Genomic DNA, 18,268 nt, shown 5'->3' with positions numbered 1-18,268 from the left:
ATTACATGCCAATTGATTCCAATAGTATAACACGAGTACTGAAATGATCATTTTAACATGACCTGAAACGCACCAGGTACAATGTTATAATCCAATCCACAACCAATATATAATTTAAGGTGTTTATTAAATGTATGTATTATATATCCTGTGGTTGAGAAAAATGAAAATTGAAGAAGTTACAATAGAAACAACTTTTTATACTTACGATCATTCATTATACTAATTTTGTGACATCTAACATCACATAGAACAAAAAATATGAACATTTGCCTTTTTTTCTAATATTTGTTGAGAATACTGAAATTGTCATTGGAACATGACGTGAACTGTACCATGGATAATGAAGTATACCAATCACAAACTGGTACATACATGAAGGGGTCTCATGCGTTGAATGTAAGCTAGGTTGTAAGGTTGAGACATTTGTAAATTAACACATGACAGGAAACAATTTTGTTTGAATGATACAACTAGAAAAATAATAATAAATTATCTACAGTGGCACAGTGGCTGAATTATTCCAAACCTGTAGTAATGTTTTTTGTTTAGATTTCTGGAATGAATCAGCAGCTGTTGGTAACACACAATGTTTATTGTTAGTTTTTGTACCTGAAGAAGTATTTAGCAAATTAAAATCATGGTTTTTGAAAGTAGGACACTATCATAACATAACCTAAACAGGATTTATAAACTTACCCAAATCTTTCCACATAGCATTGTGAGTTGATATATAACCATCCCGAATTGCTCTCAAAACATCTTCATCGTCACTTGACCAAAAACTACGCTGAGTAACAATAGAATCAAGTAAATGTTCTTTAGCAAATGTCGCTGCTTGAGGTCCACCATGACCATCGTATATACCAAAAAATGCGTACTCCAAATCTTTTAAGTCGGCTGTTTGTTGGTATGCTACAGAAAACATATCTTCCATATACTTTCGCCCTCCTTGACTACAATGACCTGTAACGCGCAAATTAACACCAATCCCCGACATTTTGGCTACAATTGCTTATTTCAGTAACACTTGTAATATAACCCCTCAGATCAAACCGTTACACAACACAGCGCCATTAATTTCGTCCACAGTTCCCATTCCTTAAACTGTTTTTCTCATTCAGTCGGCAGGCTGGTCTTTGATCTATACGTTATATACAATTTGGGATATTTTAAACGCACTATAAATTGCACGTTAATGCATTAAAACTAGTTTATTTTCTTATTAAATGATTTCCTGATTTTATGTTACTTTGAGTATGCAAGCATTAACTCTTATTGCACATAAGACCTGAATCGCATAAAAATAAATTAACGAGGAATACCTAAAAAATTGAAAAAATAAAGATGAACAATTTTTGAATACGTAAGAGTGCAGACACAGCAGTGCACTCCCTGTCTCGTGAGTATACTTTCCGTCGCTCAATATAAACCAGCAAGGACGTTGTTTATTATTTTGTATTAATACTCATGGACAAGAACATGCGTGTAGTTACAAGAATATTTAACTTGGTTATTTTTTTTTTAATTAGAGAGGTAGAAGTAACTTTAGAATAAAAATGTTTCATGAACAATGAAGAAAAAACAATTTATATTAACAATCTCTCGAAATAAAGGTAATTTATTATTATCAAGCAGTTCTAAAAAGAGGTGTGGTCTAGCATGTCAGCATTGTTACCTATTACGGAGCAGCGTGGCGGCCGTCTTCGTTGCCGAACGAGATGGTTGCTGCACGATGTTGTTGCTTCTCTGCAATATCTGAAGCCGAGTAAACGAGACCATGCCGATCATGTAGCGGCCGGCATATGCTCTTCTCGCTGCGTATGCCTTAGCTGATAGCAGTTCCAAGTTTCACTCCTGCAATTAGACAATAAATAAGTGTTACACGAGTCTAAGTTATCTTAGAATGTGTTAGATTAGAAGAAAGGTTTAATAGCAAATTATGTGAACTTAAGATTTGTCTTAGCATTTTTAACCCTATGCGTGACACGACCTTAAGCATAATACTAGAATTGGGTCTAATATTAACATCTAATCTCGTAAGTAATTGATAATTTAGTTTTATACAACGATCAGTAAGAACGCCGTCCATTGAAAATAATGAGAGCTACACTGCCAGCGTAACCTAAAATAACTAAAAAAAAAAACAGAGTTTTCCAAAAATTTCGTATCGTTACAACTCTCTCTTTTTCGGAGAACAACTAAAGAAAGTTCATGAAATGAAAATCGTCATTTTCGTTTAAAGTCTTTCCATGAGATAATTAATAGTACTATTGAAGTTTTAAATAATATATGAAGACCACAGGGAAAGAAACTTATAAGTCCATTATTTCTCAAAATTACGTTTTTGTGCTGGTTTATACACCTAAATAAGTGCAAATTTTTGATGTTATTGTCAAGGGGAAGAACCTGACAAGTCACAAGATATTAATATTTGAAAAATACCAGTTCGGGGAAGAACCTTACATGTCCATGCGTATCAGGGGAAAACCTTATAAGTCCGTTCATAGGTTGGCTACCTTGATTCTTTACTAAGCCAAACTGTTAATTCAGCTTGTCACTGTAGATGAGTAAACCTAACCTCAAAGTGCTTGTTAGTGTGGTTACGTTTTGCTAAACGGAGTGGCTATGTGCCCGGTCACCGGTTTTGGTTTCAAAGAACGGGAACGACTGTGACGCCAAAGGTTTTGAAGTAGCTCTAGCACTGTGCGTTGTTATTGAAATGACGGGTTGTAGAAAATTTAGTTCTTTTGACCAGTTGAAAACTTTTATCAATAATAAAGAAAATACGGACCATGTTCAATTAAGAATAAGTGATTCGAGATATGCTATATAGTTTAAACTGTACCAATAACCCTTCTATAAGAACAGTCCTGCTAAAGTCCGATAATACAAAAGTGATTAATAATAAAACTATTTTTAATCCGTAAATGGAAGAATTGATTTTCAAATATCTCAAGACAAGAGACTAATTTCCCTCTTAACACTTACATACAATATACAATGAAATCATAACCATTTGAGTGTTAATAGTAAATAAAACAAATGTTCCAGTTATTTTATGCTATTAAATGACATACATATTTAATATGACAAAAATTATTTATAATTAATTATGATGTCTCTTAATGACTATTAATTGAAACATTCCAGTAAAATTGAGAGAAACAAAACTATATCTTAATAAACTACGAAGTGTAGATTCTGGTACATGGTTAATTTTTAGCTGTATATTTCTTCTTTTTAATTTATTTAAGCGTACACTTTTATTACATTACCGTTCAATACATTACCAATGCATAATATGCAATTAATAAAATAGTCTACAAATCGTGTTTTTTATATTTCTAAGGCAGTGGTGTAAAGGTGACAGTTATGGCTGCCCTTTCGTTACGTCACCACTCATCGCCCGTCTGTCTAAACTACAGACGGTAGCCGGCCATATAGGCACAGCGTTTACTAAAGTCGTGTTGTGTGTTTCAAGTTTATTTTATAAAGACAGAATGGAGGGTTTGTGTGTTGAAGATGAGACTAATAGTTATCTAAGTGTACAAAAAGTGAAAAAAGAAATAAACATGGTAGAATGACAAACGCAAACAAGCTTATGAAGCTACAGCTACATGAAACTGGACAAGACTGTAATTGTAGGAATAAGTGTTTTGAGAAGGTTAGTGATGATGAACGTAAACAAGTAAACCAAACGTATGAATAGTCTCATGATGAAATCAACATTTATTTGTCTGGCCTTATCTCGATTTGTCAAGTGGAGCGTAGGAGACCGAGGAAGGATGAAACAGAGGCGGTCTTTAGGGACCTAAAAAACAGATTTATAGTTCGTGTTAAGAAAAATGATGAAGTCCTAGACATAACAGTGTGCAAGAAATGATTTCTGTCTATTCATGGAATAGGTTTAGGGAAACTTAATCACCTACTGCAGAAACTTAAAGCTAACCCAGACCCCCACGAGATGGCAGGGGCCACCATAACAACCGTCCACATAAGACAGACACAGAAACGCTTAATAAGTTACACAACCATATAAATTCATTCTCAAGTTGCAATAGCCACTACAGTTAAAAAAAAATCAAACAAAGTATACCTTTCTGAAGAATTAAATGTAAACAAAATGCACGAAACGTTTTCATTAAAGCACCCTGAGGAGGTTACAAATGTTTCTTATGAAACACCGTACAGTTCTAAATAGAGATTTCAACATTAGTTTTGACTACCCTCTTTCAGACACCTGCAGTAACTGCGACGCATTTTTATCCAAGCAAAAGGGTCTATCTCTAGAAATAGCCAAATCTAATAACGATGAGGCAAAAAGAAATTTACTTAAGGACTTGGCAAAAACTGAAGTGGAACATGCAGTTCATTTGCGAAAGCAAAAAGCCTTCTATGATAGAAAAAGGGAAACAAAAAAACTGCACAACAGTCTAACTTTAAAAAAGCAATATGTATGGACTTCAGCAAAAACTTTGCTTGCCCCAACATCCAGACAAATGATGTTTATTATAAACGTCAATTGTCCCTGTATATTTTAAACATTCATGTGTTGTCAGATAGCTCAAGTTACATGTACATGTACCCTGAAACTGTAGCTAAAAAGGGTAGTGACGAAGTGTGTTCGATTTTGTGACAAACCGACTCGACCCTTCCATTTTGGAACTGGAAATATTTTGTGACTCATGTGGAGGGCAAAATAAAAATACGACGGTCATTAGATTGAGCCACCACTTAGTGCGTATACAGAAAGGATTTTTAAAAGTGTCGATGATATTTCCCATTAGAGGGCACTCCTACTTAGAGTGCGATAAAAACACCGCTCTCATTAACAACAAAGCCAGGTGTGAAATGCCCGAAGATTGGTTTGATGTTTTCCGTGATGCACGTAAACGGTAATCACCTTTTGAAGTGATCGAAGTAACGCAAGATATGGTGAGGTCATGTACTGAACACTTTACTTCTAGATATGAGAGTAGCAAACTAGCTTTTCAGATAAGACCCATTAGGGAGTTAAAAGTTGAAAGAGAACACTCTGTACTAATATCGTATAGGGAGTCCTACCACGGTCACTGGGCGCAAGCTCCTGTACTTCTATCCCAAAAATACAAAAACCAAAAATCAAAATAAGGAAAATAGCTGCAGAGAAGAATAAAGAAGAAGAGGACTCAGCCAAGTCTAGAATTTTACCAAAAGAACATTTCCAAGGGAAAACTTTGTACGAAGAAGAGTTTCTGCTCCCGAGACTAGCATATGAAGGTAAGAAGACAACTTTTATTACTTTACAGATCGAATTTAACTTGCGTAAGGAATACCTTAGCTTAACAACTAGCTTAATTTTCACCTATCTCACTCAGTTTTTATCAACCTACATTACCTAGGCCTACTGTAACTAATGTAATTGCGTTTTCAACAGGTACTTTGCCTCTCCCAAAACCCAAATTTGATGACCTCCAAGCACTGAAGATTTTTTGTGGACCAAACGCACAGGTATACTGCAGTAGTTTAAAACACAAATGAAGTACTGTATGTAGAAAAACCTTTTGTAAAATCTAGACCTAGTGTAATTAAAGTTAACTTTTCACTTACATCCGCTCTTTTATTTTAGAGTACCTTATACCAAGAATTGTTCAGGGGAAAAACCCTTATAAGTCCAGGGAAATGTAAGGTTTTTCCCCTGGACACAACTGCATTTAACCTAGAAAAACTTACGTTTCTACTAAGTACTTAATGAAAAAGGTGGTATATATATATATATATATATCAACATAAAAGTACTCAAAAATACCAAGAAAAAAAAGAAAAAAATATTAGACCTTCTTGTGTTTAGTTTTTTATTAAGCTGCATTAGATTAAAACAGTAAAACAACTCTCCTGAAAAGTTTGGTAATTGTGACTTGTAAGGTTCTTCCCCTGTGGTTTTCGTATGTATTCAAACCGTTCATTTTATGGAAAAAACACTCTTGAAAAAAAAATAAAATAAAAATCAAATACTTCCTAACAAATTAAAAACAATTATTCTTTGTTTGAAAAAAATTGACTACTTCCTTCTCGACTAAAATAACTCTTCGAAATCGGTTTATTTTCGGTCTAGCCAGTGCCGTTCTCCTACTATTGGGTCAAGGACGTGGAAGTGAGAGACGGTGGCGCTGCAAGCGGGAGGTACGGGAGCTCGGGCTGGGAACGCACGATGGTCAGTTGCTAGCCTGGAGGCGCTCTGACTAGATCTCTTTCTCTTCTAGAGTACACACTAGTTAGTCTTTAGAGTGGGGTTAGCCCGGCTAGTTAGTCAATATTGGTTCCTGAAAGTCACTTTTTTCTTTTCAGTAGGGCCCTAATTTATTTGCCTTCAGTCGGCCCCAGCAGTGGCGTATATAGAAAAATATTTTGGGGGGGGGGCTGAAAATACCGGGGGGTCTTGGGGGTATGGAATACCCCCCAGTAGAAGGGGGGTCCGGGGGTCCTCCCCCGGGAAAATTTTGCCAATTTAAGTCTTAAAAAGCAGGTTTAAGGTTTTTGGCATGTATAAATGCTAAAATGGGAAAGAATGAAAATCACTCTTTCGGAGAGATTTTTAAGTTTTTTCATGGCGAGTTTCCTTCTTTTCGAGCAGGTTTCACTTTTCCATTTTTAGCGTTATTATGTTTATATAGAAGGACCTGTATCCTTTGTATATTATTTTTGTATAAAATTAAAATTCAAAACTTAAGTGTCTGCTAGTTTGGTAGTTTTCAGTTGTTAAAATAGAAAATAATAGAGGCTATAAAGTCCCTATTTTTAAAATCTTTGGTTTAAAATAGTTGTTATACAAAGAAATATATTGTCCTACGTATCTAAAACACAACACACCACAATATTATAAGTTTGAAACTAATAAATGTTGACTATATACTATATTTATTTTAGCAATTGAATTGTTATTTTAGTTTTGTTTTTTAATTTTACCTCAATGAAATCAGAAATAGTAATTTCAGTATGCACACAATTCAAATATTTATATCGTTAAAAAACTAAAATCTCAAACAGCCTTCCAAGCTACAATAACCAGTTATTGTAGGCCTACTTTATGAACTGTTACAAGGGAAGAAAATGAAATATAGCTAAAAGTATTCATGAAACACTGTTTATTGTCATTTTACAAAACAAAATCCAAATTTCTAGACTTCAGTGAAAATTGTTTTAAAACTTCCTCATCAGTTATGGTAATGTCTCTATGAATAGATAAAAGTGCAAGACCATTCAACCTGTTTTCCGAAGTTGTGTTTCTCAGATACGTTTTAAGTCTTCGGAGAGATGAAAAGCTCCTTTCTTTCTGCAGAAGCCACTGAAACGGGTAAAACCGCTAACAATTTCAAAATATTAAACATGTTTGGGAAATAGTCTTTATCACATTTTTCAAGAGCAGAAATTGCAGTTTTTGGCAAACTTTCTTTTTCTTCACGATTCCACTTTTGTTTCCACAGTAGAAATTCACTTCGTACCTCATCTCTGAAAGATAGATCTTTTTCATAAAACGTCAGGGCAGGTTCCAGGGATGAAAATTCCGTTTTAATGCAGTGCTCAGGAAGAACATTCTGTAGTGAGTCGATTACTTCCCTGTGGTTTTTAAAACGCTCCTGAAGTGAACAGCAGAAATCGTCAAGGTATGGTATATACACTACACGCCGGTAGTATTCTTCCACGTTTGTATAAGGAGTATTGCAGCGATTAGTTTGCTTGCGACATGTACGGGGGGTTTCCTCTTTGATACCTAATTTGTCAGTGCTTACTTTTAGCTCACTGAACAAAGCCTGGAATGTCTCTTCTGCTTTGCTTCGCCTTTCCTTTACTAGTTCCAATACATTTGGAAATCTGTTTGTTGGTGCTTGAGCAAGATCTATATCTTTCTTTTGGAGCATCTCTGAAAGGCGGATAGTCAAAGAAAGCAAGTTGTTCAAAATAAAAAGACATGCAACAAACTGAAAACTGGTCACGGAGGCAATTAGTGTGTGTGCTTTTACAGAAGCTTCTGCAGTCGATTCTTCTTCAATAGTTGATAGAGCGGTAATTATAGGCTCCAAAGCTTCTTTAAAACATTATAACTGAATCGTGGCGTTGCAACCCAGCGAGTCTCACACAGACATATCAGTTTTTTTCTTTTTCATCCCAGGGCAGCATTCAGAAATACTTGACTTAAAGTATCGCAGTTCTCTTAGCTGACTTGTGAAAGAAACTACCACACCTCACTGATGACACCCATACAATTCCTTATCATAGGGATTTTTGATGCATCAGATAGACATAAGTTAAGAGAGTGAGAGGAACAATGTGTGTATATGGCTGAGGGTACTTTTTCACTTATGTATGCTTGTACCCCTCTGAACTGGCCACTCATGACAGAAGCCCCATCATATCCTTGACCACGTAAATTGTTTAAATCAAGTCCAAGACTGGTTAGACTTGACATTAGTGTATTGGCTAAACCTTGACCTGTTACATCATACACGGGTACAAAAGCCAGAAAAATCTTCCCTAATTTAAACAATTTCCTCGTTCAACATATCGGACACAGAGGGAAAATTGTTCAATTTGGCTAATGTCTGTTGTCTCATCTGCTAATACTTGAATAAAATACAGATTTTCTCACGTTGGATACAATTTTTGACTGTATTTGGGAACCAAAAATACCTATAATTTTCATTTTGGATAACAGAAACTAGTATACATAGTTTTGCCACCACCAGTTTCTAGCTGTGTTTTAAGATTATTGTCCCCGTAATTAGCCCTGTACCTTAATAAAGAGCGAAAATTACCATCATTTTGTATAGGCTCGTCAAGATCCACTCTTCCACCATCACGATGCCCTCTAAGAGCAATTTGTTGCCTTCCACAAAATCTAATTGTCTGGATTATCGGTATAATTCTATTTTTTGTTTTCCTGAACATTCATTTTTCTCTGCATGTTGATACTGTTTATCACACTTTCTGTTTTTCCATGTACTAAGGATTTTACGTCTTCAGCCATTAACATTGCAGTTTTATGATATTGTTTATTTTCATGTTGCATGAAAACCTCCCTAGCTTTCTTAAGCTTTGTAGTAAGTGGTTTTGATACTAATACTCCTAAACTCTGATGGTTTCCTTTCCCACCTGTGTTGTGTGAGAAAAAAAAACACAATATTTACACAGGGCCCCCTTCCTTTGCTTCCGAATAAGCTAACCATTTGAAGTCTTCCAACCAACTTATATTTGAAAACTTCTGTTATTTTCAACTTTAGGAAATTCGTAACTACGTTGAGGCTTCCAACAGTTCTCAATAATTGAAATTTTCTCTTCATTTTGAAGTGAAAAGGAAGTTGAGGAGCAGTAATGACCAATATCATTGATATTGTGAACTAACAAAGTGTGATTACTCTCGTGAAGGTTATGTTCAATTTTCACCTGTGTGATCCTTGATCTCAACAACGCTGCCAGTTGATGTAGCACAAGTGGAGGGACTCGGTGTTATTTCAAACGATGTCTGCTCGTCGATCTCAGACGAAACACGTTTTTTCTTCACGAAAAAAGCTTGAATCGAAACTCTGTCTCTTCATTTTAAATGTTTAATGTAGCCTATGTACTTCACACGTAAACTGTCAACTATAAAGTAATCAGATCATGTTTAAAATAACGCGACAACAAAACATATCACTTGATAACAGTCACTACAATCACAGCACATATGCATACAGCACTTAAAATGTCACCACGGGTGATACGCACTAGACAACAGCAGACAATGGCGTGGTAGTGCGGAATGAGGTCAAGGGTGTGGTGGGAGTGGGTGGGGGGTTGTAGGAGGAGGAGGGTTGCTAGGCAGCGGGGCCGCGGCGGACACGTCATCGTCATATACGCATGCCTGGCGCTGGCACTACACGAGCGGCCGACGCGACAGTCAGGAGCGTCAGGCTACCTCGCACTCTTTACAGTTGCAACGCTTATTTGCATGCTTACAAAATATTAGTAATTTCAACCTCTGAAAAAAATAAAATATTGAATATTGTTAAGGTATCATAATGTATTCTTAAAATTCCACTATAAACTATAATACTAATGTAGTCGAAAGTATAGAAGCACAGCTTATTGAAAATAAAAATAAATTATCGTAATATAGTTATAATATTTTTTTTGTGTTTCAAATTTTGGGGGGGGCTCGAGCCCCCTGAGCCCCCCCCTTATATACGCCCTTGGGCCCCAGTAAGGAACGTTGAGTATTCTGTCTTAATCTGTAAGAGCCTCAATGTACTCCCGTTTAGCTTAGGCACCAGTGTTCTCTATTTTAGTTTACTTTTGAAAAGCGCTCCATAACTAAGTTTTGTTCAGGTTTTAGATTTGCACAGGAAAGGCACCGAAGAGTTGTGGTGACCGGCCTTACTCTAATTTATGTACTGTTTTCGTTTTGACACGGAAGGGACCCGCGGAGTCTTTGTGAATTACACAAACATCAATTTAGGTTTTTGATTTAGCCCTGAAATGATGGATGACAAGTCCAACTCTATTTTGTTCTCTTTACGTTTTGACCCAAAAGGGTCCCAAGGGATTTTGGTGATAGACCTCACGCTTCTTCCGTACGTTGCGTTCTAGCCCCGTGCTGGTTCCGCCGAATGTTGGTACAAACCATACTATACAAAATTATGAATACACTGTGAATTTTTATAGGGAATTCGACCCCTTCCCCGCGAATATTCTCACAAGAAAATGGTGCCCGTACGCAGGGACTGAAAATTTGAGATTTTATTTTGTAGTAACGGACAGATAGCCAAATACACAGTCAAAGAACAAGACTATGCATTTTGACCATGAAACGTATTCAGATTGATTGGTGGAGACTCAATACGCTGTTGTTGATGTTAATAAATAACAAATGTGAATTTGAAACTCACGCTGAGTCATTATATAGTGAAAAGAAAGTTAGCGTATTCTTTTCATGTATTACTTGGTTCTAGTGCATTGATTAGTGGTTAATATTAAAACGTAATTTACTGGTTATCTGAAACTAATACCTGATCGCACCATTCTTGAACAGTTTAGGCGATACGACAATGGTTCAGAATGAGAACTGCAGAGGTTGTATCCACTAGTGGTTTAAACGTTGTTGAAACGGTTCCGAATTCCTTCAAAGGATGAACAAAAACGTCGATCGCACCTACATCGGCGAGCATAAGCTTGATATTTACCACAGCTGCTCTGTTACCATCCTCTGTCGTGACCACTGCAGTCACTTAGGCAGAGATTCGTAGAGCTTTGGAAAACTTCAGTGAGCGCCGAATGTTTATTTCGCGAGAGTGTCTTACAGAGGCCTTTGACACTAGTCTAACACGTAAGTTTCATTACCCTCATTATAATACAAAACTTGACGGTTTTTCGTAACCATTCGGCGGAACTCAAAACGGGAAGGACCCGTGTATCATTTCACTTATTCCATATTCCAGAGAAGTGGGAGGAACTAACTGAGGCTTAACTTATCCCTCGGGATGATGTACTGAAAGCGTTACCAGAACTATTGCGAGGATCGGCTCTCCTTTAGTACCAAAGCAGTAAACATATGTAGGACACTTATGCTGGTTTTAAGTGTAACTTTGATGAGGAAGTGCGAAAACGTACTCAGTGTGAACACTTGTCTTTTACAAACTATGTATTCCTAATTACGACTCTTATCAGACGCAGCGTGTCATACTCAGAACAGGTGAAATCATAACTAATTTATTGTAACATGCGTCCGGAGTATAAAATTATGGTGCGTCACCAGGATTGCTATTCTTTGCCAGCTTTGATCGAAATAGCGGAGGATTATGAGTCCTACGTCAGGGATACGAAAAGCTTTCCCCCACCACCCCCTCCTTAAGTATCGCTGGTGCCGGAAACCACTTATTTTCACACACAAAATCGATCAGACTTCGGATATGGCCGCAGTAGAGCAGCCCTAAATATTCGTAGTCTTATGTACCGGCTTTAAACAAAGTACGTGAAACAGAGGGTGGAAATGAACCTCCCTAAACGACAGTTAGTACAAGGTTCCAATACGGTGAAATTAATAAAAGGACAGCGAGTCTATCAGAACTCTGAGCCGAAAAGGCTCTGGTGTCGTAATAGACGGCAAGGGTGAAAATATCAACGATCACCGGGAGCATGTCAATCAACGGGTCTGCGAGGGAAATTCGTGCTGGAACTGTGGGGAACGCGGACACCTCACGAGGCTTTCCTTTAATCGCACGGTGTTTTTATTGCAAGGTCGAGGGTGTTTTGACGGGAAAATGTAACTGTGGGTCGGGAAACGTGAAACCGTCTCAGGCAGACGGAGGGCACCTGATGTCTTTACGATGTGCGGATCGAAAAGATGTCACACGACCTCCGAGGATTGGAAGATGTCGCTCCAATCGCTTTGTTTGAGACATCGGGGAAAGCGAAAATAAGACCGACCTTCGACCGCACATTGAAGTTTTCTTGTATGGTGAGTCGCGTTTCGCATTCTTAGATACTGAGGCAGCTGTAAACATTATAGAAGAAAGCAACGTACTCATCTGTTACCAGCGGAATAACTGGCTTTGAGCCACCCGAGAACTGCTCAATCCTCCGATTAGCACATGGAAGAACCTCTAAGGTTGAGTTAGTATACTCTCTGGACGGAAGGGTTGGCGATAAACCATGTCGCTAGGATGCGATGTACGTCCCGTCACTTACTGTTGACCTTATACTGGGAATAAAAAGCATTACCGAGCTTTGTCTTATTTAATTTGAACCTGGGGCTGAAATATTCAGTGATTACCTAAATTTGACTCGCCCAGACGACACGTTGTCTGTACTATCTGATTAAGAAGAAAATCGTCTTAAACGTTTCTTAGACGCTGAACAGGAGGAGAGTAGGCCAATAATCGCGTCCACTGTACCAATATTGGCGTTATTCAGTTCCTTATTATACCATTCGGCTTACATTCCGCTGGTGCAACCTATCAAAGGTTCTTGGATATGGTTATTGGTTATTATCGTTTCGTGCCAGGGATTGCTACAGATACTAGACCGTTAAGCAAACTGATCAAGAAAGATGATCAAAGAAGGCATTATGGGCGAAGAGCAAGGCTGCGTTTCAAGAGATGGAAAACCCAATTGAGATCAATCCCTCAGGTGACCTGCCCTGATTGTTCCAGTTAATTCGTTTTAGAGGTGGTTGCGTCAAATGATGGTCTCGTTGCATCTCTAACCCAACATCCTGGTGGGAAAGAAGTGGTAATTTACGCGAGTAGACTGTCGAGTAACCGTGAAAAGAACTATACAACAACAGAAAAGGAATGCCTTGCACCTGTCTAGCCGGTTTGGAAATTCCGCCGATACCTGGAAGGCTGCAAGTATATTGCGGTGATCGATCACGTAATTCTAAGATCGTTGATAAAACTGCACGATCCGTTGGTCGGCTTGCACTCTGGATCATGGAGCTCGAGCAACATGAGTTCGAGATCCGTTACCGAAAGGGCACTTTGAATCGGGTGGCTGACGACCTATCCAGGCATTCGTTCGGTCCCGAAGAGATCACGAATGTGGCTGGTGTTTCTGCCGCCCTAAATAACATTTCTGACGTGCCTGAAAGCCCCGAGAAGAGCCTCTGTAGTGAAGAAACCCAAGTGACTCAGAAGACGAACTCACGCACGCTGTAGTATAGCAGTATGCTGCAGAAGGTATGCAAGGACCCCGCGATACTTTGTGAAGGACAATCGCTTGTACTAAGCGTCAGGTAAAATTGTGAATGGTACATCCATATTGAAACTGCGTGCCTCATCTTTGCGTGGTAGAAGTGTTGGTAGCAAAAACCAACTTTGCTACTGTTGGTCATCTAAGGATGGAAAAGAAACTCTGCCGTGTCAGTGAGAATTATTACTAGCCAGGTTGGAGAAGGGGCGTAAAGAATTACATTTGGTCTTATCAGAAAGGTCAAGAATATAAAACAACAAAAACCGTCAGGGAAGATGTATTTCCGTCGGCGGTGGGTAATTTAGTTCCTATTTTCACTTTGCTGTAGTGGTACTATAACCAGCTAGGCACTCTGTCAATTTTTTTTTGTCTTGATCTGACCATGTGGTTACAGTTTTTAGGTTTTGTTTATGTTGTTGTTGTTGTTGTACAATTTGTAAAATGTGTATAGTAAACTGTTTTTGTAAGTCAAACCCAATTTGAAAATTTTTGTGGTGTTTTAGTGTTGGAACACGTGTTCCATTGGTATTTGAGAGTGGAATGTATACGTCCCAATGGTAGTGTACACACCCAGAGTAGACTAACAGCATGGATCAAAACTCACACATGAATAACCAAAATGTAAATGACTTACTTGATATACCTTCGAGTGAATTTGATATACTACCGACAGAAAGTGATGTCCTAAAACAGTCTGTTACCGCCGATGATCCGTGCGAGATAACTAGTAAGCAGCAGAGTAGGCCTAACAACAGCAATAAGCGGCTAAAACAGTCTGTTACCGCCGATGATCCGTGCGAGATAACTAGTAAGCAGCAGAGTAGGCCTAACAACAGCAATAAGCGGCTAAAACAGTCTGTTACCGCCGATGATCCGTGCGAGATAACTAGTAAGCAGCAGAGTAGGCCTAACAACAGCAATAACCGGCTAAAACAGTCTGTTACCGCCGATGATCTGGACGAGATAACTAGTAAGCAGCAGAGTAGGCCTAACAACAGCAATAACCGGCTAAAACAGTCTGTTACCGCCGATGATCCGGACGAGATAACTAGTAAGCAGCAGAGTAGGCCTAACAACAGCAATAACCGGCTAAAACAGTCTGTTACCGCCGATGATTCAGGTGAGGGAACTAGCACCCCAAAATCAACAAAAATGAACGGAAGATACAAGGTAACAATAAATACTTATCTTCCATAAAGCAAAAGCAAAAATGTTCAATCATTTTGAAACAAGTAGACAACACGTTCAAACGTAGGAAATCTATACCAACTAAAGGACAACCAATAGTTTTGGCAAACAAACAGAACGTCGAACGAACTAGCAGTACTTTTACATTTTTCCCTAAAAGTCTTTTTATGTTCTCATTTCTCACTTCACAAACGAACGAATAAACATTTTACAAAAACGTAAAAAACTAAAGGTGACCAACACAATCTACCATTACAATGGTATTGACTGGTTGCATTCTTATCATGTGCTATAAACCGTCTACCAAACATTTCTGACTACTGGTCTATGCAAGAGTCTATGGAAAATGTAGCCATTAAGGGGGCTATATTTAGTCACACGTTTTAGTTGTTGATGTCTAAGTTATATTTCAACTTCCCAGACAAACAGAGAACTCTAGCAAAACCTACTACGTAGATGAGTTAGTTCCATGTTTAAAATCTACTTTTTCTCAGGCAAGAAAGGAACTAAGTATCCATGAGTCAATGGCAAAGTTCAAAGGTAGGTCAACTCTCTAACAATACGTCCCTTTAAAACCCATAAAAAGCATAACAATTTTAGAACGGTGCGACTCTGACAGTGGTTACTGTTACGATTTCAATATTTACGCTGGTAAATATTTTGAAAATGCTGACGGTTCTCAGAGAGAAACAGTTGTCGGTAAACTGTCAACTGTTCAAGGTAATAAAGAGGAAGTTGTGTTGTGCTTCGATCGTTTTTTTATTTCAGTCCAGCTGTTATATGAAATTGAACACCCCGGCGGTGCAGCTTGCATTGGAAACAAAGTCATTGTTCCAAAGTTTGAAAAAAACCTTCAAAAGTATGAGAGAAAAATTTTTATGTTACGACGAAGGGGTTTTAACTGTATCATGGAAGGACTCGAAACAGTTTGTTGTACTTAGCAACTTCCATACAGACACAGAAACAACAGTGAAACGAATGCAACAAAACGGACAAAGGAAAGATGTTCCCAGCCCAAGTACCATTGAACTGTAGAATGAAATCATGGGTAGCGTTGATATTTCTGATCAAAAAGTTGGCGTTTATGATTTTGACAGAAAATCAAACAAATGGTAGAAAAGGGTATTTTACTTAGGACTTCCGTTGTAAACGCCTGGATTTTGTAGCAAGAAGTGCAACACAAGAAAAACCCACTCCTCTCCTTTATAGTCCCGCTAGCTGAGTAGCTGCTTGCCGAAGGCACCAGGTACACGACTGTCAAACGGGGATCCAGCATTGGAGGAACGATCTCAAAAAGGGTAAAACTCATGGCCAATGTCGGTACTCATTTGCCCGTTGAAGGCAACACCAGAAGAAGGTGCAAGGCGTTGTTCAGACCAGAAGATTGAAAAGAGAACAAAATCTACGTGCCAAGAGTGTGGCCTCCGACTTTGTAAGAACTGTTTTGCAATCTATTACACCAAGTAAAGTAGCTGATTCTTTTGTAAGTAACTTTTGTTTAACTGTAATAAATGCTGATTTGTTACAGCATTTTTTCCCGTAAAAACTGTGTTGTAATACATCACACTCAGTAATGTAACTCATACTTTTGTATAACTGAAGTAAATCGTTTGAATTATTGACTTCTCATTCTCATTTTGATTTACCTGAACCAACAGTGCACATACCTAGTGGGACAAATAATGTGTTCCGCTCTTATATACCAGCGGGACATATACGTCTCATTTGAAAAATAGCACAAACAAGTATAACTTATGTTAAGCAATGATTTAAAGCAAAACTTCAAAAATCTACAGCTGGTAGTGAAAGGATTAAGGTTTCGCAATACCTTCCCGCATTAATGGTTTCACGTCTTGGGAGAAAATCAATCAGCAAAACACCTTTCGTATCCCAAAAGACAGATCACACGACTTGTGCAGACATTGTCGCCTTGAGTTTGTTTCTTCGGGGATTGCGTGTGTCGCCACTCCATTGACTGTTGTTTGGATTCCGTTTCATCATTTGTCACACTTTTGTTTAAAAAAATCCTCACTATCACCACTGTACCGTATGAGAAAAGTCTTAAATACTTCCGAGTCTCTGGGGTTTGTGCACGTCAGTGGGAATTTTTGGAACCCATCGGGAATACAGCTTGCAATAACCTAAGTGGTCCGTAACAATGTCGTACAAAAGAGTGCGTTAAATTTATTGGCTAGCGTTGTCATAGTGAAACGTCTGTTCTCTTGGATTTGTTCGTCAACTGCCCTTACCAGATCATCGGTAACGACAGAAGGGCGACCACTCTGATTCTCATCATGCACATTTGTTCGACCGCCATTGAACATTCTAACCATTCCTTCACTTATAACGTCTTGCCTGTAATCATCTCGAAGTTGACGATAAATTTCAGCCGGTTTCACATTCCTCGTGTTAAAAATCTTATTACAGAACGAATCTTACAATCGGCGGGATCACTAATTGTCATAAAAATGTTAAACGTTCAGAGAAAACTGAAAACACAACAGTACTTTTGAGTCTGAGCTTAAAACCCGCCTACAGAGGAAAAAACACGAACGTGAGTAGATGTGTAATTAATTCCATTTGAAATGTTGTCCGTGACAGTAGGGCAACATTTCATTTTCAATTCAAATACTTATTCGATAGTTAAATATAGTGTGATGTCTGCCACTTTTATTTTGTTGGCCGGTGGTCGGGTCAGTAGTTGTGCCGATCTTTTTTCTGTTCTCAGCTACAGCTGGTCTTATATTCTGCGATGGCTAGGTTGTTAACCTCGTAGCAGACAAAAACGCTCTCAGTGTATGTTTCACTGGGCTGATGGTTGTATATCATCAACTGTTTGTTTACTGGTGATTACTTGTTGCTTTTAGAGTGATTAGCAAGAGGTTTTTAGCGTCTCTTCTGCACCATCGCCCTCGGGTGAAGACGTATTGTAATTCCGTGGACAGAGATTTGTTTCGTTCTTCAAAGCTGGCTGCCCCGCTCCCTATAATTCCCGGCAGTGTTACTTTAAGTCCTAGCTTTCCAGAAAAGGTCCACGTATCTCGTGTTATTATACGGCGCAGTATACGCTTCCAAATTCTGTGAAAACAACGCTTAAAGCAACCACGAATGTTGCATATAGGTAGCACAAATCGTAACACAAATTATTCGAACACTTTTTTATGTATACTGTTTTAAATATGTGCTGCTTATTTCCAGGAATCATTATTTCTTGTAACCACGAAATCATCGTTTAGAGTAGGATAGAATAAGACGTTTTACATTAACTCTAAAACTGCAAAAACTATTAAATCGTAACAATTTGTTTCCGTTTCAAAGTATAGAAACGTAATGCCGGTCCACACCAAACCAACAAAACAAAAACTCCAACAAATCA

General features: G+C 38.1%; 1 protein-coding gene across 2 annotated transcripts in view; it reads right to left on the bottom strand.

Annotated features, from left to right (window-relative positions):
* Window positions 1-18,268, bottom strand: part of LOC124370000 (probable protein phosphatase 2C 71) — a 78,490-nt gene that overhangs the window by 43,249 nt on the left and 16,973 nt on the right. The window contains exon 2 of one of the 2 annotated variants that reach the window (XM_046828265.1): window positions 1,679-1,857. Coding sequence is in view for 1 of the 2 variants with exons in the window: in XM_046828264.1 (XP_046684220.1) it covers window positions 700-1,000 (301 nt within the window). In the remaining variant the exon portion in view is untranslated. Of the gene's footprint in view, window positions 1-699; window positions 1,244-1,678; window positions 1,858-18,268 lie in introns of those variants that run through there. The other variant, XM_046828264.1, reaches the window with a different exon arrangement.

This window comes from Homalodisca vitripennis, chromosome X (assembly GCF_021130785.1).
Source record: "Homalodisca vitripennis isolate AUS2020 chromosome X, UT_GWSS_2.1, whole genome shotgun sequence".
Classification (NCBI taxonomy): Eukaryota; Metazoa; Arthropoda; class Insecta; order Hemiptera; family Cicadellidae; genus Homalodisca; species Homalodisca vitripennis.
Note: the sequence above shows the minus strand (reverse complement) of the source record. Positions and strands in the feature narration are given on the sequence as shown.